Source organism: Euprymna scolopes, chromosome 19 (genome assembly GCF_053919585.1).
Source record: "Euprymna scolopes isolate OS-2025 chromosome 19, ASM5391958v1, whole genome shotgun sequence".
Taxonomy (NCBI): Eukaryota; Metazoa; Mollusca; class Cephalopoda; order Sepiida; family Sepiolidae; genus Euprymna; species Euprymna scolopes.
This window is the reverse complement of record NC_136500.1, coordinates 110741686-110766144: the sequence shown is the minus strand read 5'-3', so window position 1 is coordinate 110766144 and position 24459 is coordinate 110741686. Positions and strand designations below refer to the sequence as shown.

At 33.7% G+C, this 24459-nt stretch overlaps 1 protein-coding gene across 1 annotated transcript in view; it reads left to right on the top strand.

Annotated features, from left to right (window-relative positions):
- The window catches only part of LOC145239871 (superkiller complex protein 2-like), an 83745-nt gene extending 60305 nt beyond the window's left edge, over positions 1–23440 (top strand). Inside the window, exons 18-25 of the mRNA XM_080103456.1 lie at positions 2096–2326; positions 3606–3881; positions 8632–9035; positions 9592–9802; positions 11722–11832; positions 14830–15048; positions 18662–18802; positions 23097–23440. Of these exons, the coding sequence (XP_079959582.1) occupies positions 2096–2326; positions 3606–3881; positions 8632–9035; positions 9592–9802; positions 11722–11832; positions 14830–15048; positions 18662–18802; positions 23097–23297 (1794 nt within the window). The 3' untranslated portion in view covers positions 23298–23440. The remainder of the gene's footprint in view (positions 1–2095; positions 2327–3605; positions 3882–8631; positions 9036–9591; positions 9803–11721; positions 11833–14829; positions 15049–18661; positions 18803–23096) is intronic.
- Positions 23441–24459: the final 1019 nt, after the last annotated feature.

The window sequence follows — 24459 nt, the reverse complement described above, 5'->3', positions numbered from 1 at the left end:
CACAGTAGAGATCCCTAGTTGTAAGAAAGCCTTCTACTCTAGTAGTTTCTTCCCCAGAACTGCTAGATTTTTGGAACTCCCTCTCGGGCTCCTGCTTTCCCAACTGTACTGGCATGCAGAAGTTCAAGTGTAATGTGGACGGACATCTTGCTGCTCAACTCCCTACATAGTATCCCTCCAACTTATGTCCCCGATAGCAGCCCCCTACATCAAAGTGGTACTGTGCCTTGTTTGGGGTGAAAATGGAATGAAAAAAAAAAACAAAAAAAAAAATAGTAGAAAATTAAGATATATAACAGTGGAATGTCTTGTTTGGGGTGAAAATGGAATGAAAAAAAAAACAAAAAAAAAAATAGTAGAAAATTAAGATATATAACAGTGGAATGTCTTGTTTGGGGTGAAAATGGAATGAAAAAAAAATCAAAAAAAAAAATAGTAGAAAATTAAGATATATAACAGTGGAATGTCTTCTGTTTTTTATTTCATTTGGGGATTCATAAACTGTGAAATTGCTTTTACAGCGTTCTTCTTGCATAACTGAAAATGTCTCTTTATTTCATTATTATTATTTACAATTATTAATTTCTATAGAAGTGAAGAGACCATTTTACCATCTAATTTACATACGTGCTTGTGGTTTATACACATAGACTGATAAAATGCTCACAGAGACATTGAGAATTATTAGAGAGTTTGTGAATCAACATGGAGTGAGATGAGACAAGAGAAATAGCTTAGAGATGGATAACGTGTTCAGTTAATTATAAATATAATTATAGCTTCTTAGAACAATCACAGCAGAACTATTTTCAAGCATAACTCAATCCTAGAACTAAAGTATACTTTAGCATGTATTTAATGTTATTAAAGTATATAGGGGGAAAAAAACCTTGGGGAAACAAGTGTTAAATAGCACACATTTAATATAATAATAGAAAAAGAAAGGATCTATTATGACATCATAATGTATTTTGAAAGGATTTCAGAATACACTGTGATGTCATAATAAACTCTCTCTTTTCCCTTATCTCCTTTTTCCTTTCTTTCTTTTAATTAGATTAGGCACCTTTCCTCCCACCATCTAAAACATTCATGTACAGAGGAAAAAAAGCAACATCATCCGAGCATCCGTAGTATAAGGACACTAGCAGCAAGCCTCACCTCATGATGACTTTGTACTACATTGACATAACTAAATCGCAACTTAGCACTCCTGTATATCCAAGCATTCAAAACAAGTTTTAACAGTAGCAGTCATTACTCCTTGGCTGTTGGTACTCCCCCCCCCCACCCAAAATAATTTAATTTGAAGTTCTTCCAGTATGAAAAATGCAAAAAATTCTCGTTTCCCTTTTAAAAAAAAAAGTGTAATTTAAAAAAAAAAAAGAAATGGTTATTGATGCGTATTTTATTCAAATTAAGACAACGTTTCTATATGAACTCTCATTCTTGACGTTATTCTTGCGTTGCCTACGCACAGTTCAAACATTTCAAAATACAACCGTCAGATACAATGCGCGGCCCCTTACAAACAGACTTCTTTCTCCAACTTTACAGCATGGCAAGGAAGAAGAAAAGGAAAAAACAGAAACAAAACAATACACTATATATATATATATATATATAGTGTATTGTTTTGTTTGGCTTTCAAATATATATATATATATATATATATATATATAAATATATAATTAAATTGTTAAATGACAGTACAGATTAGTTTTAAAAAAACTGCGCTCTGCATGTTAAGAATGGCTTCTAAATAATATTATTTCAGCATGGTCTGTATTCTGCATAAATACTAAAATTTTGGTTAATGGATACCATTATAAACTATGGAATTAGTTATTGTAAGTTCAAATTCTACTGACTCATTGCATTCATTTATTCAGTAATACCGCTGGGAAAGGTATGAACACACAATTTTCCCTTTAGTTACTATGTTTCAACAATAAATAATCCAAAAGGGGTTGATATGCCATAAAACAGGCGGACTAAAACCATCTTATCACCAATTTTTAATTTTTCTATTTTATTTTCTTTACCAGATTCTAAAAGTCACTTTCTTTTTTTTCTTTTTTAACCCTCCTATCAGATTTTATTTGCAACGGAGACGTTTGCAATGGGAGTGAATATGCCCGCTCGAACGGTTTTATTTGATTCCATTTCTAAACATGATGGAACGAATTATCGCAACCTGCTCCCTGGTGAATACATTCAAATGGCTGGCCGGGCTGGTCGCAGGGGTCTAGACACAACTGGAACTGTGATCATCTTGTGCAAAGCAGATGTAACGGACAAATCAGATTTGCATCGAATGTTGCTGGTAAGATTGTTTTTTTTTCAAATGGGTTGCATTTGTTTAAATTTGTTTACTAAGATTTCTTCATTTTTAATTTAATTCTTTTTTTACTTTATTTATTGAATACTCTTTAGTTGTTGAGTAATCTTTAATTGTTGAGCAATCTTTAATTGTTGAGAAATCTTTAGTTGTTGAGCACTCTTTAGTTGTTGAGTACTCTTTAGTCGTTGAGCAATCTTTAGTCGTTGAGCAATCTTTAGTTGTTGAGTAATCTTTAGTTCTTGTTGAGCACTCTTTAGTTGTTGAATACTCATTGAGCAATCTTTAGTTCTTGAGTACTTTTTAGTTGTTGAGCAATCTTTAAACCAGAAGTGACTATTCTATTACTATTAAGTATGTCCTGGTGAGAACATTGGACAAAAGGTCAGGTGAAGTTTTGAAAAGCTAGTTAATGCACTCTGAGCTATAAGAAATATCTGTTTAACACCTTTGGTATTTACTAAGAGTGCCTCAGGCGATTAGTAACAAACTGAAAAGAAAGAAGGTAAACTTCTTAGAACTGAAGAAAATCATGCCTCAGCAATGAGACCACTGTCAGACTGAACAACACTTATTACTTGATGAGTATGTAGTTAAATTCAAGTGGGTTTATCAATAGAATAAGTTACAAACACTAACTGACCCAAGTTTGATGAATTAAAAAAAAAATTAATGACTTATTTTTCATAGGAACTTTCAAACACTGCTCATCCCTTGTATATACTCATAATAGCAGAGGGTGCCTGGTTGTAAAATACACTTATATTAATATTTTAATTTATGCAGATTTTATATTATTACAGAGCAAATTCTCTATTAAATATTATATTGTACCTAATACATAGTACTGATTTCAGGATTTAAAAAAATTGACTTGGGTGCCAATCGAAACGAAAACATTTACTGCTCCAGCCATGTTCCTTACCGTTTAAGCTACTGACAGAGAGATAAGAAATATTTAAAATTAAACTCCTTCAAGCTATGAATGAATTTGTGCATGCATGAAAGTAATAGAAATATGTTGGTAAGTTGAAATGAGCATTTTGCATTTTAACGACATATTTCTGTACACATTATTCATCCATCCAAACAAAGATTTTATTTGTTATAACCCATTCTTGGTGTATAATTGCTATTTCCTGCTAATTTTAGTGTTATGTGATGAGCAGTTTAAGGGTTTATTATCATGTACACACATACATTTGTTTTATTTATATAAATGAGTTTTGTTTTAATATATATATATATAATCTTTTTTTCACAGGGTAAACCCACCAAATTGGAATCACAATTTCGTCTGACATATACAATGATCTTAAACTTGTTGAGAGTCGAACAACTGCGGGTGGAAGATATGATGAAACGGAGCTTTTCTGAATTCTACTCGCAGATGGATATGAAGAAACACGAGTCTGCCATGAAAGAGTTACGGCAACAATTAGCTACAGTCGAGAATGTTGAATGCTTCATGTGTGCCTTTGATCTGGAAAAGTATTGTGAAACTGTGTCTGAATATCGACAGGTGAAAGCTAGTGTACAGGTAATTACTTTGCTCTTCTTAGTGGTATGTCCACAGGCAATGAGCAATTTCTGATATCACTTCATTTTTTGACTGTACAGGTATCCATATGACCGTGCAGGTTAGTTAGTGATGAACATTAGTAATTAGAGGATGGACATTGAATCAGTATATCCATATCATTGCAAATACACACACAAGACTAACTTTAACACACGAAGTTGTAGAGTCAAAGATTTGAGTTGGTTGTAAATTATCCAACTAAAAGTTAAAAATGTCCAGAATACAGCTATCAAAATAAATCTTTAGGATTCTTAAATGTTGTGATCGTCTTTTTTCAACGACCACTTAATTTTGCTATTTTATTGTTTGGGGTATTTTTCATTGTGTATCACTTTTTGAAAAGTTGAATACTTCATTCATTTTTCATTAACAAAAATATGTTGACTTCACAGAGCCTTGTAAAACATGCCCTTCCTCTTCAGAATAATAATTATATATATATATATATATATATATATATATATATATATATATATATAGAACTAGTTGCACTTGACTGGTGCTGTCCAAAAATGTTGATGCATTTTTATTTTGTAATGTTTTTTTTTAACTCTATACTTTTTTATTATTTTAAAAATTTTTTACCAAAGTATATATATATATTTTTAAAAATAGGATTGTTGAATTTAATTATTACAATATCCTTTGGTCATTAAGTTATTATCTGGTGCTACCAGATCAGGCTGTCTGAAGATATTGGTCTCCTAACTTAAATGCACCAAAAGTTGATATTATTTTTACATTTCCCTTTGCAAAATTCAATCATGTTCTGCAAAACCAAGAACAAAGACAACATAAACACTATAAATATTTGAAGATATTAAGAACTTGAAGCATAAAAACGTTTGCCAAAATGATTGGACCAGAGAACAACCAAACCAAACACCATGAATAAATATTTGAATATATAAGGAACTCGAAACATAAAACCTTTTTTTTCAAAAATTTGTGGATTTAGCATTAAATAATCCAAAACAGATTGGAATGCCATAAAACAAAACCTGAGACTAAAGCTGCTTTCAGGACTGCCAGCAACCACTGTAAAAGAGTAATAAAAAATGCAAGAGAGCTATATGCCCAGTCTGTTAAATCCAAGGTAGCTGATCAGCGGCTTGGTTCCCACCAGTTTTGGCAAATAACAAATAGGATCCTGAACAGAAGTGTGCGTTCTATCCCAACCATTATCAATGGACCAGAGGTCATCTCGTCAGCGTCAGACAAGGCCAAACTATTTGCAAAGAACTTTGCAGCTAATTCTACCCTATGCGACGAATGCCATCAACTCCCCATATTTCCTCCTATAACACAGAACAAGCTAGGTAACATACAAATATCCGTGCATGAGGTTGCCAAGCTAATCAAGAACCTAGATTCCAGTAAAGCAACTGGCCCTGATGGCATCCCAATTATAGTGTTAAAAAAGCTTCAACCAGAACTTGCTCCCATACTTACGAAACTGTTTAAGCGCTGCCTTAAGGAGAAGTGCTTTCCGACTCCCTGGAAGACCTCATCAGTTTGCCCTGTATTTAAGAATTCAGGTGATAAGTCATCTCCCTCTCAGTACAGACCAATATGTCTCCTGTGTGTTATGAGTAAGTTGCTGGAATCCATATTAAATAGAGAAATAGTCAACCACCTCAGCAGGAATAACCTTCTTAGTGACACACAATATGGTTTCCGCTCTGCAAGATCTACCGCAGATGTGCTGACGGTTATATCCCACAGGATTAGTGAATCTCTTGACAAAGGCTTCCTTTCCAGGGCAATTGCTCTTGACATATCAAAGGCCTTCGACAAGGTATGGCATAAGGGTCTACTTCACAAGATTTCCAGCTATGGTATAACTGGAAATGTTTTCTCAATCATTAAATCATTTCTCTCTGATAGGCTCATAAGAGTAGTGGTAGATGGACAAAAATCGGAGGCCTGCAATATAAACGCTGGAGTCCCTCAGGGGTCAATCCTAGGCCCAACTCTCTTCCTGATCTACATCAATGACCTCCCTAAACACATACTTAAATCATTCGTTGACATCTATGCTGATGACACGACCATCTACGGCAACACATCAAAGGCTGTAAATGACAAAATTCTCTCTGATTCTCTCTCCTCTGATCTCGAGCGCGTGGTTCAGTGGGGGAAGATGTGGCTGGTTACCTTTAATGCATCCAAAACAAAACTCCTATCCTTACATCATCAACGCTCTGATCCCCATCTGGCATCAATTGTGATGGATGGCTCTCGTCTGGGTGAGGCCCCGTGTTTTGACAAGCTTCTGGGTTTGACCTTTACTCCTGATCTGAAATGGAACACGTACATCAAGTCTGTTGCCAAGGTCGCTGGAAAGATGGTGAGATCCTTCTACCGCTCCAGAAGATATCTCACTACTGATGCAATTCTCTATCTATATAAAAGCCAAGTACGTCCAAGGATGGAATATTGTTGCCATATCTGGGCAGGAGCTGCTAAAAATAGCCTATCCTGCCTTGACAGAGTACAAAATAGACTTCGTGGCTTAGTGGGGGATGCCCTTTTCTCTACCCTGCAACCTCTCTCCCACAGAAGAGGCGTTGCGAGCATATCCTTGTTTTATCGTTATTTCCATGGCAGGTGCTCGTCTGAACTCTAATCTGTGGTTCCCCCTCGCCAATCTTTCACGAAAAACACCCGTCTAGCTGAATCCACTGTGAAAAATTTCCCCCACTCTTTATCTGTGCCTAAATCAAAACGTGGATTCCATGAACAAAGCTTCTTTCTTAGAACTGCACGCCTGTGGAACTCTGTTCCGTCTGCCTGCTTCCCCCCGGACTACAACTTGGATGTGTTCAAGTCCAATGTTCACAAATTCCTAATGAACCGCCCCCTTAAGTAAACACTTCATCAAATCTCCACACTAACGTAATGTACTTGCAATAACCCTTATCCCTGAGTGGCTTCCGGGCCTTGATAAGTGGTGATCACTGTGTAAAAAAAAAAAAAAAAAAAAAAAAAACACATTAAGTTATCAAGTGTTATAAAACTGTAATTTGTTTTATTGCAATAATATTTTTTTAAATTTCTATTTATAAAATTAGTGGATGTAATAACTTCAAAGTCTTTTAATTGATGAGAAATAGCTCATCTTCTGTGGGGAGGGGGACATCTTTGTTACTTTTATTTAATGTTTATGACTTGGTGAATAAGGAAAAAAAAAAAATCACTGAAAAAGTTTTCTTGGCCAGAATAAGTATTTTCTGAAGGAAACTAATGCAATATATAATATATTCATCCTAATAACATAGTTAAAGGAAAAAACAAAAACAAATGGGCTCATTTAAATCAGAAAAATGGCTATTTGAGTCTTTGAAAATTCTACAAGATAACTTTATATATATGCTAGCACCCTCCCATGGCGTTGCCCGGTTATAAAATATGCTTAAATATATTTTAATTTATGCAGATTTCATATTATTCTCTATTGATTATTATATTGTACCCAGTATATAGTAGTGATTTTAAAAGTATAAAAAATATTTATTTGCCATCAGTTAGAATCCAAACCAAAACATATAACTCTCCAGTGTTATTTGTTATCATCTGAGCTAAGTCCATACGCATATCAAAACTTTAAAAATTAATGTAGTTAAACATATAAATGTATATTTGCGCATGCGTGGAAGATACACATTTAGTTAACTTGCGCCTACCAAGTTCCAATTTTGATTCCTTAGCAGCTAATTTTACAGGCTAAAAACTAAATTGAATTTGTTCTACAGGTCTGCATCTCCTATATATCAAGTTTCAAGTCTGTTGATTAAAAATTGACAGAGTAGTTTGGTAAAGACCGTTCTGTATATACACATTATCTCGTTTCTCACCCAGACATTCTTTCAATACATCCAATTCCCATAATCTTACATACCATTGTCACAGCCTTTTAAACCTCAAACCTATTTGTGCATAGAGTTTGGGAAATTGATCACATAATTTTGGGATTATGTATATATAGGTCTGGAAATGTTTGGTTTCCAAGTTAATAAGCCATTGAAAGAAATACTGATCAGCATTCTTTATTGTAAACAAAAATGTGCGTGATAATTTACTGTTTCTGCATACAATAGATAAACACTATTCCTGTAACAGGATCACTAACAAAGTAAGCCTGGACCTGGTGTTGCTATATACACCAACAAAACCATGAAAATTGACACAGAACAATTATAAAAGCCGTTGGTCTCATAAGAAAGATCTGAGCATAATAATTGGCAGAGGCTCCTTTGATAGCAACAGTCGACATTCTATGAATATTTTTATTTCAAGTAAGAGAATACAACAGTCCAAAAACAGGTACATAAGTATGATTAGCACTAACTAAAGATTATGCAGATGAAAAAGTAGACCTCAAAGAAAGTCAGACTAATAGTGAAGTGCTGTTATAAAAACTTTCATTGCATGTATAGAACATAATCCTAGTTATGCTATCAATTTTTAAAACACCCTAAATATATAGTCATTACTAGTGAGAGATTTTGCTAATTGAACCTTTTCAAAATTTGATTTGAGCTAAAAACTTCACAGCCTTTCACTTTCCTAATAAAAGAGATTTAGTTAAAAAAAAAAAAAACTTTGATCCATAAAACCAAAGAACTGTTACTAAAATTCATCAAACTTTTGGATAATGTATTTTTTAAAAAAATTTTGGTTAATTTTCATTTCTCCTTTTATTCAGAATGTAATTTTCATGTCGCCCGCTTCAAGCAAGGTACTTTCTACTGGTCGGGTGATTGTCATTGACAAGGAAAACTACCTCAACTGCCTTGGTGTCATTCTCCAGACAATCATTAATATTAAAAGTGAAAAGCTCTTTGCCACTTTGGTTCTCAGTGAGCGTGGCAAATTTGCATCCAAATTATCGGACGCATCTAAGTCATCAGATAAAGAAGAGAACGAAAAGATGATGGCTCAGGTGCAACCTATTTTGATCCGAGCTCTGTTTCTCCCAGAGGGGGCCGCCTGGCATGAGTTGATTTACGTACGACCTGAAGAGATCTCGTATGTGACGAACAAGACGATCCGGGTGGAAGCAGACAAGATCATTAATGACGTCAAGAAACGAGAGCAGCCAAGGTTCAGGTGAGACTTTTTTGTTTTTTTATGCTCTATTTAGTCCTCATCTTTACCAGGTGAGAAATGCTTTCGGTCTATGAAAATGGTGGCAAAAATAAAATGTAACCAATGTAACCTACAAATGAAGAATTCCTTTTATTTTACTAATGTTTCATGAATGTCTTTGACCCTTTTATATTTGTACAACAAATAGAAACACAAAAACATGATTGTATGAAATGTAGATAAAATACTAAGATAATAATTTGAACACAAAATAACGCACTACATCTGCCTGTCTGGCTTGTCAAAGTTATGCTTTGAGGGTATGTTAGAAGGTAAAAAAAAACAGAAGAAAGCCAAGGAGGAGGTGGAAAGTAAATGTTTTTGATTGGACATCTCTCAACAGATGGGCGCCATCAACCAACAGGTTCTGGATGAGAAGGAATGGCAAAAAATAAGTTACATACGTTCGCAATCCGCATCAAGCTGAAGATGTGATTCATGATGAATGATTCATTCAATTGTTTAAATTACAAGACATCTTAATTCGTTTTTTTTTTTTGTTTTTGTTTTTTTTCAGAGAAGATCCACCTGGTCAGTCAGTGAGTGTTGCTACCCAGGAGTTGTTACGTCTCTCGGAGTCCAATCCTGATGGACTCACAAAGCTAAACATAATCAAAGAATGCAATATTCGAGATATAGATCTGATGGAACAACATCGCAGTTTGCAGTTCATGGAGACAGCGATTGCGCAGTTCAACTGTGTGAACTGCCCGCACTTCTTGGAGCATGTGAGGCATTACTTACTAATCTCTCTCTTTATTTAACATCACTTTTCCCTTGTGCAGGCATCAGACACTTTGTGATATTTCATTAGTTCATTCTCTTGTCAACGTCCTGCAGCAGCAGGAAATTGCAAATTCTACTTCATATAATCTTATTCAATTATTTTCTTTCAAATCATTCTTGATCATCCAACCTTTTTACAAATAGACAAAAAAAAATGTAAAAAAATAATTTGCAGGGATGTGAAATTTCTGCTTTTTAATGGAATTACACTATTTTTGTCGATCAGAAAAAACAGAATGTTGCCTTTTGCTTTAGATTCAGAAAAAGGGGGTTCTTTTTTTATTTTTAAGACTTTTTAAGATATTAGACTTTTTATCCCATTAAAAACAGACAGAAGCATTATAATGCATTGACTTAGAATGAATGCTTTATGCCAAACTTCTAGAGTAAATGTGGTATTGTGGTGACTAATCTCCATTAATCTTTAACTGTACATCGAATGGATACCATAATACTTAGTTCACTGCACATTATCATAAAAGGTCCATATGATTTTGAGAGAGATTGGAAAGACAAAAAACAATAAATGGGTGCCTCACGAATTGAACGACAATCAAAAGAAACGCTGTTATGAAGTGTCATCTTCCCTTTTTATGCAACAAGAACAACTTGTTACTCGACCAGGTTGTAACTTGTAATGAAAAGTGGATTCTTTACAACTGGTGACACTCAGCTCAGTGGTTAAATCCACGATGCTTCCAGAGTCATACCAAAAGAAGGTTATGCTGACGGTTTAGTGGTCTGCAACCAGTCTCATCCATTAGTTTTTTGAATGCAGAAGAAACCATTACAGCATAGAAGTACTGTTGACAAATGGATGAAATTCATCAGAAACTTTGCCAACAGCACCCAGCACTAGTTAACTGAAAAGGCCCAATTCTCCTCCACGACCATGCCCGACCGCACATTACTAAACCAACTCTGCAGAAGTTGAATGAATTGGGCTACAAAACTTATCCACCATATTCTCCAGACCTCTCACCTACCGACTACCACTTTTTCATACATCTTGACAACTTTCTGCATGAGAAATGCTTCAAAAACCTAAATGATATAAAAAACGCCTTCATCGACTTTATCGCCACCAGAACATAAGATTTTTACATTACTGGCATAAATACTCTTGTTTTGTATTGGCAAAAGTGTGTTGATTCTGATGGTGCTTATTTCGATCAATAAAGTTTTGTTTGAGCCGAGACATGTTCATCTGAATTTAAAAGTTAAAAACCGCAATAACTTTCTTGTCAACCTGATAGATAAGGTTATGACTTCATTGTTTCTCTCTCTCTCTCCCTCCCTCTCCCTCTGTTTATAAACAGTCAGAAATAATAAAGAATAAAAAGAACTGTCCATTTTAACTAAAAGGAAATATCACTACAAGCAAGAAATCTAACCTAGAGTTAAAAAGAGAAAGATATATAACAAGCAGAAAGAGATAAATTTTAGAGTAGAAAGTAGACCTTTGGTTTACTTTCAGCAACTTCGTAAATTTTGTTTCCCTTATTTTGTCCTTTAGTCCTCACATCTCATAAGAGATGTTTCTGACAAAGGGTGAAAATTGCTGTTTTGGGGTTAGAATCTATCCATTTAACACTTATCGTTAGCTAGTTTTTGAAGTAATATTTTTTTTCTTGAATATTTTTTTTGGTTTGTTTGTTTTTTAGCTCCTTATATCAAGTTGGTGGCTTGTCTGAAGTGATTCCTATAAAAAAAAGAGTGATAAATCTTGAATTTTATTTCTTTTATATGTAATTCATTTTACAAACACACTTTTTCCTTATTCAAACAATTTAACCCGAGTTAAATTTTTTCTAATTTTCTATTGAATTTCAAAATGGTTTTTGCTGTTTTTTCCTTGTAGTTTTACCAAGTTCATAAAAATCAAATGATGAAGAAGAAATACCAACAACTTTCATTCCTCCTGTCGGATGCCAGCCTCACTCTCTTACCTGAATACCAACAGCGAGTGCAGGTCAGTACCCTCTCTTCTTCACATCTGACCCCAAAACTTTTGTGCGTTGAAAAAAGAAAACAGCAATGATTAATATTTTGATAGATGTAGAGAAGTTACAGTTATTCTTATGACTATGTTGAAAAATAAAAACTTTTAGAAATAAATGTTTCAATTTTAGATAAGATTTCAGTTTATTGGTTTCAAGTGATCGTTAAAGTTCTGTTTTTTTTGGTGATCATGTTTTGAAAATGTATAGAATTGTCTGTTTCAATTATTGTGATAAAACAAAGAAAATATAAATATATTCATTGTGTCTATTATTACAATCTATTATTGTAACTAAAGCTGAGTTAAGCAACGTTTGTTTCTTGTTGGATTTGGTCCTATAGATTTTAATCACAGAAAATAAATGTGGAGATATTCCTCAGTTTGGGGATTGAGTTATGTTTGAAAAAAAATCAATTTTAGTTGTTCAAATTAGGAATAATTTGAAATTAACCCACCAATCAACCCATGTCTTATTAAGTTTCTGACTATTACTCTCACCCTCTCTCACTGTATCCTGCTCCCATTCTTATTTTATACGTTTGTATTGGACAACATGGAAAGCAGATGTGAAGCGTTGCCTGCTGATGCCCAGCTCATAAAATACTTAAACAAGAAGATATACAAGAGTTGGACATGTGTAAATTACACAGTATTTAAAATGAGTGCACAACTAAAATCCGTTTAGTGCATCACATTAAAAAAGAAGAAAAAGCTTCTTGGTCAAATCAGATCGACAACAGAAATAATTGGAATTTGCCAAAATTATAGAAATTTTGTAAAATATATCTTGATAAATTTTTGTCGGATTATAAATAATAGTTATAATAATCCAATAATGTCATGGTTGAAAACACTCTTCCTAAAAATTCAACATTTTAAATTTTTTGTCTGATATTCTCAGGCAACATTAATTGGAATAAGTACATAGAAGAAGCTGCCATAAAAAAGTAGTCTCCTTTGACCAGACTAGAAAATTTCTCATATATGACATTATCCTTTATTTCTATAAAGGCACCATTCACCTGTCCATGGATTATTGTTGTTACATTTGGTTTGGTGCACCAACCACTATCCTCTCCTTCTTCTTGGACAGGGTTCAATAAAAAAAATTTTAATTTAATCTGTATCACACTATCTGCCAAGCTTCAGACCATGTCACATCTCCCAAGTGCTGTATTCCTAGGCTTGTTTTACAAGTATTTTCACAAGATGTACTCCAATGAGCCTTCTACACTTGTACCTCTTCAACATTAAAAATACCTTCAACCCACCTGACTAGCAAGAAAATCACATTTGTTCAACTTATATGTAGGAAGATTTTCTACCTAAATAGCTTCTTTGCTCAAACCACTAGCCTTTGGAATTTTCTTGCCACTCCTATTTCCCCAACCAAGTTAAATATAATGTGAACTGCTGTAAGCAAAAAAAAAAAAAAAAAAAAGTAAAAGTCTTTAATAAAATCTATTTAAAACATTGTTGATAAAATGATGTAACATTATTTCGTCCCACGGAGGGACCCGTGTTTTCAGTAGCATCTGTGCTTCTGTGTGTCCTTTAGTCTGGACTATTGCCAAATAACTATCCATTAGTTTTTCCTGAAATTTTGCCACAAATTGTATTTCATTAAATAGATGTATACAACGAAATAATTTTTTTTTACAGAATTCCCGGTCAGGGGCTCAAAAGAGGTCAAAAATGGCACATTTTGCCTCATAACTTTGGATCCATCCATTAGATTTTTTTAAACTTGGCCAAAATGTGGAGCCCATGGTTCTTAATATAAATCCAGTATGTATAACCTTGGCAAAATTCTGGTTTGCATCCCTGGGTATTTTCAGGACTTTTAGTGCTAAAAATGCCTCTTTTTGTGTCTCTTTTTTCATATTTCTCAACAAAAACTTCATATATCTGACTATATAGTGTTTTTTATGGTGGTCAAGTCATATATATATATATATGTGTTAAGGCCTGAAACTGCACCGTTATCCATTTACACTGGAATTCGGTGTCTCCAGGGGCTCAAAAAAGGTCAAAAATGCCTCAAAATGGCCAAAAATGACACTTTTTGCCCCATAGCGTTTAATCCATCCATTAGATTTTCTTGAAACTTGGCCAAAATGTGGAGGTCATTGTTCTTAATATAAATTCAGTATAGGTGATCCTGGCAAAATTCTGGTTCGCATTTCTCTGGGACTTTTAGAGCTAAAAAAATTCCGTTTTGGAGCTCTTTTTTCATATTACTCAAGAACTTGATATGTATGTCTATATAGTAGGTTTCCATGGTGCTGAATTCAAATATATATGTCTTAAGGTATGAAACTGCATCGTTTGTCCATTTTTCACTTGGATTCAGCATTCCAGGAGCTCAAAAGGGGTCACAAATGCCTCAAAATTGCAAAAAATGACACTTTTGCCCCACCCATTAGATTTTTCTGAAACTTGGCAAAAATGTGAAGACAACGTTGGCTCTTCACACTTTTCACATTTCTTCACTATTTTTTGTGGTGGCGTCATCTCACATGCAGCACAAGAAGAGGACCGTGCACGCACGGCTTGTTTAATTTAAACAAAGAGAAATTTTTTTGTTTTAAAATTTTTTAAATGTGCTTGTCCAATAAAATCTTTAAAAATTTTATAACATAGATTATGGTTTTTCTCCTCTTCCTATCCTCCTCCTCTTTTACATTCTTCTTCCTCTTCCTCTATTACATTATTCCTCCTCTTCCTCTATTACATTATTCCTCCTCCTCCTCTATTACATTATTCCTCCTCATCCTCTATTACATTATTCCTCCTCCTCCTCTATTACATTATTCCTCCCACTTCCTCTTGTACATACCAAGGCATGATCAAAAATTTACACCTGCATTAAATATAGAAATGATCCAAGACTTAACCTCTAATTTGGTGCAAACAGTTCTTTGAGAAAGTTATCTAAAATATGACTAATTTTTGTTTTCATTTTAGGTTTTGAAAAGGTTCAACTATATTGATGAAGTCTGCACTGTACAACTGAAAGGTCGTGTGGCTTGTGAAATTAGTAACCATGAAATGATGATAACTGAACTTGTTTTAAACAATGTCCTTGCAGAATTGCAACCTTCAGAAATAGCATCCATCTTGTCTTGCGTAGTGTTTGAGGTAAAACGCTGCTCTAAACCCAAATTGACGCCTACACTTAAAAAGGTAAGGCATCTTATCGTGTGTGTGTGTGTGTGTGTATATATATATGGAGGAGCTAAAAAATAAATCGATTCTTTAAGAGGAGACTTATCAGGATAATGCAAAGCTCAACAAATTGTTTTGGAGCTTATATAGAATATCAATAAAATAAGAAAACAACAAAATAAAAATATATACTAATGTATGTAGATTTATTCATTTATTCAATAAGGATGATACATAATGTAGCTAGCATTAGACGTCGCATCTCTATTATGTTACCTAGTATCTTCTCTCCTCTGCTGATGAGAAGCATTATGCTTCGAAATACTATGGTATAAAGAGTTTTACTTATCCTACACCCCTAATTGATGTATCATACTTATTAAATAGACGAATAAATCTATATACATTAGTATATATTTTTATATTGTCGTTTTCTTATTTTATTGATACTACCTGAATATTACTGAATTATTAAAAAAGCAACTTTAATCATGTTAGCAGGTGAAAAATTGCGGCTATCTTGTTTAAATCAAAACAGAAAATTACCTCTCTTTTGAACTCTACTGTGTTTTACATTACAGTATTACAATTTCTGAAAGTTTGTTCTGATAGTGGAGCAGCATCAAATTTTTATAGGCAGCTTTTTGTTAGAAAGCTAAACCGAGTAATAGTACAAGGGAAAATATAAATGATATGTGAATAAAAGGATTTAGTAAGTAATAATAATAATAATAAAAGAAAATGCCTTTAGTGAATTTTGGTTTATCTTGAAACATTATCAGGGGTTAAAATTTAAGCAATTTAAATAGCCAATGAAATACTGGAGAAGGAGAAGCAAAAAAAAAAAGGGATTTACAAACAAATTATGAAAAGTACAGGGTGGAACGATAAAATTGTCACCCTAAAGAAAACAGCACTACAGCTTTATTTTAAAACTTTTATCGTAAAAATCAATTCAGGTAATTTCGTTATGTAGTAAACCTGACATCTATTCAATGTAGCTGCCTTCAGCCTCAATCACTGTCAAGTGTGATGTAGTCGTATGCATGCCGGTCGATTTTTCGTCAGTCAGAATATCTTGTAACGCAAACCTTGTTTTTTTTATAAAATATAAAAAATATTATTTTCTTAATAATGGACTCTTGTGTGTGTGTGTGTGTGTGTGTGTGTGTGTGTGTATGCTAAACTAGTGACGGAGAGGGTGGGCAGTAGAGTGGGTGGAGTAAACAGTGCGCTCTTCTAATGTTGCTTCACCTGATGGCTGTTCTCTTCTCTTTTGTCCTTCCTCTGGGCTATATATGAGGCCTGCTCTCTGACAGGTGCTCTAACCTTGGCAGCTATGAGAGTCAAATACTTGACTTTTCACCACTGGCAACATCATTTTTGACAGCTTGACCCCAAATTCTTCAGTGCGTTTTGGCTACCAGCTGTCATGTGTGTATGTGTGCATATTTAATAATGCAACATGTGTCCGGAACTTGGAACATGTGTTTCCATAAGCACCGACGGGAGCTTGGAAAATACTCGACAGGTGACAGTGATCAGGTTGGCTTTGGTGCTGTAGGAGGTCATGTTGGTGATGTTCTCGACCTATGACCAAATGAAGCAGTCCAGCAGGTTCAGGTTCGGATAGGAGGGGAGGGGGCCAGCAGTGAGAGAAGGGTACAAAGTCATAGCACTTCTTTTGAAGCCAAGCCTGGGTCTCTTTTGACTTGTGGGCCAGCATTGAGTCCTGCTGCCACACCTAGGATCTACAAGTGGCCACCTGATTGCACCAGGGGATCATCATACTCGTTAGCACATCCAGGTACAATTTGGTGTTGACTTTCAAGCCAACATTGAAAATGTGAGGTGGCATGATGTGGCCCTCACTTGAAACCACATCAAAGACCATAGCCATGGCCGGAACCTTAGTTGAGTTGTGCCCTCAACCCTCGAGTCGTCTGGATTTGAATTTTGAAGGTGCTGGGAATGGTCCTATTGTCATAACTTGGATCAATAAAGAACATGAGTTGTACAGCAGCACACCTCCGATCTCGCTCATTGAACATTGCGTCACTTTCAGACATCAGTCTTGGTATTTGTACACAACTGGCCAACTAGTAGATGGTGTGCAACAAAAAAAGAAAACAGGTTTTCATCAAACGGAAATAGAATCCTGTTGTTTTTTCTCGGGCAACAGTTTTATTGTTAGCACTCCTTATACCAAATAAAACCAGGTCCAGTTTATAAACAAATTGTAGTGTATTGTAGTGTAATTAAAACAAAAAGAAAACCTTATCAAGGCTTTATTTAACTGAATTGTATATAAATTAACTGAGACAAAAGGCCAAAAGAATATATACAAGAATAAGAAGGATGTATTTAAATAAAGATTACATAATCACAAATTATAACAAGCTTTATTTTTTTTTTATTGTAATGAAAACATAACACAAATAATAGGTATTTTTTATTTTTTTGAATTTGCAAATAGTACCCGTCTACTTAGGTGAATTACAACATTGAATATTTTCTTGACCAGACTGAGACACAGGCCTCATTAACAAAGTTCCTTACTGAGAGCCTCAAGGGCTCAATCAGCCAGTGAAGCACACTTGTCCAAACTGCCTCATAGCTCTTCCAAAGACCAACTGCGTGCTGTCCAATGTTCAACCCTGTCTCACTTTTGCTCCCCTTCTTCCAGTGCCTGTTCATGTCTACCACATCATTGTTCAGTCGACCAGATGAAAATGCATGTCAGTTGTCATATTGGAATGAAAATAATGGCGCTTCTATATTATATAAACAAAAAAATATTGAATTTCAAGTGAAACAAACGGCACGGACATAACTGTCAAATCTCAAATAGTAACATATCCAAAAATTACTAAAAACGATAAGGTAGAAAAAGTCTTATTAATGAAAAAAGGAATTTGTAAAAGGAAACAAAATCAGACTTACTAAAAAAAAAGAGACAAGTTGACTGGGGAGATAATTAAGTTCTGTTGCTTGCGTCACGTGACAAACATAATTCAAAATGTCGGACAAAATTTATTTCCCATAAAAACTTTATCGAAAACAGTTTTTTGTTAATTATTTTTCTACCCTATCGTTTACTGTAATTTTTGGAAATGTTACTATTTGCAACATGACAATTATGTAGGGGCCATTTGTTTTACTTAAAATCCAATTTTTTTTTCATTTGTATATAATATAGAAACGTCGAAATATCTTTTAAAATATTAAGTTGATATATTTAAATGATCAGTCTCATTATTGTAGACATATGATATTCACTTACGATGGAAATTTTAATTGAAGACTTCTGAAACATTAAGATTTTTGGTTCTAATTATGATACCTTAATTTTCAAGTTTTGAGGTTTGTGAAGTCACATCTTAGTTGCCATGACCCTGAGGAGTGGTACTATTAATTGGTTTAATATTTATTTACAAAAATATACGCCTACAAAACAAATCAATCTATAAATATTTGATGATTTAAAGAAATTTGACGGCATATCAACAGAAACAAAATAATTAACCAAATTTTGATTTCTCCCTTTTTTTTTATCAGGTTGCTATTCTGTAGTTGCCATCAAACAGTAAATAAGAAATAAAAATTTCTTTTGAATTCTCTTTGTTTTCAGTGCCAAGAACGAGTTTTAGACATTGCTGCTAATATTGCCACAACGCAGAAGAAATGTGGAATGTCAACATGTGTCGAAGACTATCAGAAACTCTTCAATTTTGGCCTCGTTGAAGTTGTTTATGAATGGTCAAAAGGAATGGTAAGAATGTTGCTTCTTTTCAACTGCAATCTATTCTGTGTCATTGGCATCTCCGATTTGAATCTCAATTTTTGATGAAAAAAAATGTTGTCTTAATTTCAAAAGTTAATATAAAATGACAAACACACAATCATAAAATAAAATAAAAAACATTGTATTTATAATAAGTACATTTGTGGTTCGAGTGGTTTCGAAAATTGTATCACCTAAGTGAGCTCTACCAACGTCCCTGTAGCTTTAATTCCTGCATTGTTGTGCAAAACTGAAGGTTGTTGTACCAGAATAGAAAGATTGTCCCAATTTTATCAATTAAAACAAAAAAAACGAACACATGATCATGAAAGAAAAAACTTGTTTTTGTGATCCAAGTGGTTTTGAAAATGGCTTCACCAACTTGATGACTAGCAAGTTTTAACATTTTTCTTAAAAAACTGTAGTTTGACTCCTGTCACATGAGATTGCATTGATTTCTTGAATTATTGCTGCCATTTAGATCTTTTACAGTTGTTGACCAGTGTTAATACATTCATACTTGGAGAAAAAAATCCTATTAAGTTGATGTAATAAAACGGATTATTAAGTACACGATTTAGATTTTTTTATTTTTGATTATCTGTAATATAAAAGGCAGAATGGGCGCAAGCGTTTGTGTTTGTCCACGAAAGGCTTTTTGACTGGGGGTTCTCACGTCGGTTAGATTCCGGAAGAAGTTTTCATACTTTCCAGATCGTAATATCTCACATTCGCAAACGGACATCGTCTCTATCTTTTTTTTGATCGAGTTTTAAAAAATTCCACCATCCTGTTCTCTTGGATGTTTGTCTTTTTCCTATAAATAAAGCAAAACTATTTCCTATAAATAAATCAAAACTATTCAAAATTTCACATAAATAAAGCAAAACTATTCGAACGGAACTGCCTGTGGTTGGCCTTTGCCCGGGTAGTATCTGTTCTGTAATTCGTCCTTGGTCAATGTTGGGGAAACCCTTCACACTGAGACAATTACTATTTATTTGAATACTGCCAGAGTGACCCCTTTTTGGGGGAAGCTGCTTCCCCCCCCACACACACACACATTAAAAATGACCTTCGTGGGAAGTTTAAAAGCAACGCCATTTCTGCAAGTCATCTTTTTCATTGACTACGTTGAATTTGAACGCTTTACATTTCCGGTCGCGTCATGGAATAGTGGTAAGATGTCAGTTTTTTTTTTTCACTTTCTTTTCTACGTTCATGATCGCGAGTTCGAGCCTGCCTTTTTGATTTTTTATTTTACACCTCCAAATACCCGGGCAACGCCAAGCACCCAGGCTAGTTGTTGATATAATGTAAACTTTTTTACACCATGATAAATTGTTTGTATTTCTGCGTATTGCAAATTGACTGAATTTTGAGTTGACTAATTTGTGAAAACTATTAAAATTAATATTTGTCAAATGTGAAATTTATATTCGTCTGAGGTTTTTATTTCAAAACTTGATTTATTATTTTTTTATTGAACACAAATTACTAAATTTCATTTAATGAATATTGAGTTGTATGAATTTAACCATAATTATATAAAAAATTTTATATCATTTCTATCTTTCATGTATATATATATATATATATATATATATATATATATATATATATATATATACCTATTATATAAAAGTAACTTTGTGTGTGTGAGTTCCTTCCTCATAGGTTCTGAAACAGCTGAGCCTGTCTTTTGTAAATTTTACACAAAAATAATTTATATATCTGGCAGTGTTCTTAAGTATGTTTTGTACAGAAATTCATCTGATAAGTATCGAAAATCGAAAAAATCTGATCTTAAAAATAGTCTTATGGATATAAAACAGAAATTTACAGGGGAATATTTTACGTTACACCGAACAAGGGAAATAATAAAATCTCAGCAAATCATTTCTTCTTTAAAAACAAATTGATTGTTATTTGAAGATATAGCTCAGTTGTAGAGAATTTAACTACAGATCAAATGATTCTCTGTTCAAACCCGGGTGTACCTCACCATTTTATTTTAATTTTTTCTTATTAATGAATTAAATTTACGATAAAAGAAGAGATACCATTTAAAATCGCCACAATCATTTCGTTTGCATATTTTAAAACTAAACATTAATCAGAAGTAATTTTCCAGGGCATTCATTGTTAAGTCTAATTATCAACTGATGTGATATCGTAAACAAACACAGACGGAATTTGATGAACATTATCATTATTATTTTTATTTATTTTTTTGCAAATTAGTCCACAGGGCAAATTATTCCTAGTAATTTATAATAATCAATAGAGGATTGATTCTGTAATAACACATGCACAATCTGCATAAATTAAAATGTCATGTTTCAGCATATTGTACAACTGAGCAATGCTGGGCATCTAGTTAGTATATATATATAATAATTTATGAAATATATAATAATTTATGAAATATATATGGCGATTAAGCTACACTGAATATTCAGCGTTTCATCCACTCTAGGATTCGTCAGGCTTATGCGCGAATTCTGTGGTTGTTTCTCGTTTTTATATGGTCCTCTTCTGTTGAGGATTTTAATTAGCCAATCAGCTTTCTAGTATCCACCGCGCCCCTTCCTATCAGCCAATGGGCATGCATTTTATCGAACAAAGGATCTGTTTTAGAACTAGGTTAGTGGTTTAAGGCAGACCTTTTCCCTTTTTTTTTTTTTTTTTTTTAATATAAATATACATATGTGTACATACATATATGCACACACACATATATATATATATATACATACATATATGTGTGATCGTTTATGTATATTCATGTTTATTTAATTTATTTATTTGTTTATTTTCTATTGTTTTTGTTAGTTTTAAGGCTATTTTTGTATCGCTATCCTAGAGTAAGTTTTATTTTGTGAACACAGTTATTTGCTATTTCTCTTCTACAGTTTAATAGATTTGGGGGTTCTTTAAAGTACAGGATAGCAAATTTTTCATGAAGGCATAATTTACATGGGTCATCTAAATGTCTACACGTGGTAGCTTGTCTTATTATTTTCCATTGAGTAAATGAAGTAGTTATATATATATATATTTATTCAATTGCATTCTCAAAGCTACTTTCATACTTATGTTCACTTACATGTGTGACTGTAACTAAACAATATCATGTAACTTGTTCTAATTCAAACTTTAATTTTCCGTTCAATGTTTGTGTCCTCCACATTTCATCATACTTGAACATGTTTAACATTTCATCATACTTGAACATGTTTAACATTTCCTCATACTTGAACATGTTTAATATTCCCTGCTGAACATTACTAATTGTCGAAAGCTTAAGAAATAGTTTATAAATTTTGAACATTTTTATTTTACTTTACACTCTGACTTGTGAAATACACAGGATGTTAATCATAATAATGAAATTATATATATATATATATATATATATATATATATATAATTATGACAGCCTCTTTAAGAAATTCGTTTCTTATCGTTGAGCACTTTCAGTTGAATTAAAGTCGGTCAATTTAGCTCTTATGCATAGATCATTGTATAATGATTAGATCACTGTCTGACTGACGTAATGAACATTTAAAATTAAGATGTTTAAATTCAACGTTATTTCACACGGTTAATGGTAGCTGAATGGATTAGGTCTCCACTAATCGAGCCAGAGATGTCTCGTGTTGCGGGGTTCAAATCGTGACGCCCTGCACTGAAGATTCCTGAAAGGATGAAACACTAGTGTCTGTAGGTATTTAATTATTATAGTAAAAAATATACATATATATATATATATATATACACACACACACACACTAAGTAATTTATGAAAATATATGGCAATTAAGCTATGCATAATCTTCTGCATTTCATCCCTGTCAAAAATCGTCAAGCTAGAATGCACTTCAAACAAATTACTTTGCATGAATATAGAAGTAGTTAAGGGATATTATGTTTTGTCTTTTAGTCCTTGCATTCCATAAGTAATGTTTCCGATAAAGGGGGGAAAATTGCTGTTTTCTGTATTAGTGATTGTTTTTAGCATGAGTGGTACGTGGAGAATTGTCAATTCTATCATCATTTCACTGTCATCTCATTAACCCCTCCACCAATATTTTTTTAGCCTTGTATTAAAAAAAAGAAAACAAAACACGTAAGCAGCCATGTCATTTTATGTAATGAAGTTTACTGTTAACTTTATGTGAATTCCTGTTTGAAAAAGGTGACTTCACTAATGAAACGCTAATTTCCTATTTCCACAATCATTTTTGTAACCGCCAATTCTTTTTGTTTTCGCTTTTAGCCATTCTGTGAAATCACAGAACTGACCGATGTTCAAGAGGGCATCATTGTGAGATGCATTCAGCGACTGAACGAAGTTTTGATGGACGTTCGGAATGCTGCCCGCATGATTGGTGACCCCGTCCTCTCCCAGAAGATGGAAGAAGCTTCAACTTCTATCAAACGTGACATCGTATTCACAGCCAGTCTTTATACCCAGTAGTTAATTCCCGATAAGCAAAGTTTATTTTTCATTTTCAAAATTATCTGGACTTTTTCCAGCTATTTTAAAAATTTATTCATTTAAAACTCTCTGAAGAAATTTGAAATGAATAAAATATCGTTATGCATTATCAAAAAGAAAAATGTTTTGTTTCTTATTATCTTGTCTTAATTTTCTTCCCATTTTATTGAAATTCGCAACATTGGTTCAATGGATATGTTTGTAAACTATTCAAATCCATTCAATATAATAACAGTCAGTTATGCAGTAATATTATTGAGTGCTGGCATAGCTATTGCTAATAATTTTAGTTCGGCATTTCACCTAAGAGAAGAAAAATCTGACATAACATCAATTGTGGTATCATGTTGATATGCTCTGAACATTTATTATATAACTCTCACCTGTCTGTTTAAATGCATGTATGTATGCCTAAAACTTTCAACAGAGGCGACGGATTTTCACAAGATGATAGGTTCATAAGAGTAGTGGTTGATTGGCAGAAATCAGAAGCTCATAGTATTAAAGCTGGAGTCCCTCAGAGGTCCAACTCTCTTCCTGATCTACATTAATGATCTTCCAAATCACATCCTAAGATCATTCATAGACATTTTTGCTGACGATACTACTATCTATGGCAGCATATCAAAGGCTGTAAACGACCAATTTCTCTCTCCTCTGATCTTGAGCATGTGGTACAATGGGGAAAAAAGTGGCTGGTTACTTTTAAAGTATCTAAAACCGAGCTTCTATCTTTACATCATCAATGTTCTGATCCCCATCTGGCATCAATTGAAATGAATAGCTCTCATCTTGGGGAGGCTCCATGTTTTGACAAGCTTCTGGGCTTGACCTTTACTCCTGATGTAAAATGGAATACGTACATCATACGTTGCCAAGGTCGCTGGAAAAATGATGGGATCCTTCTATCGATCCAGTAGATATCTACCTGCTGATGCAATTCTTTACCTATATAAGAGCCAGTTATGTCCAAGGATGGAGTATCTCTGTCACATCTGGGCAGGAGCTGCTAGAAAGGACTTATCCTGCCTTGACAGAGTTCAGAATAGACTTTGTAACCTAGTGGGGGATGCCCTTTTCTCTTCCCTGCAACGTCTTTCTCACAGAAGAGATGTTGCGAGTTTATCTCTGCTTTATCGTT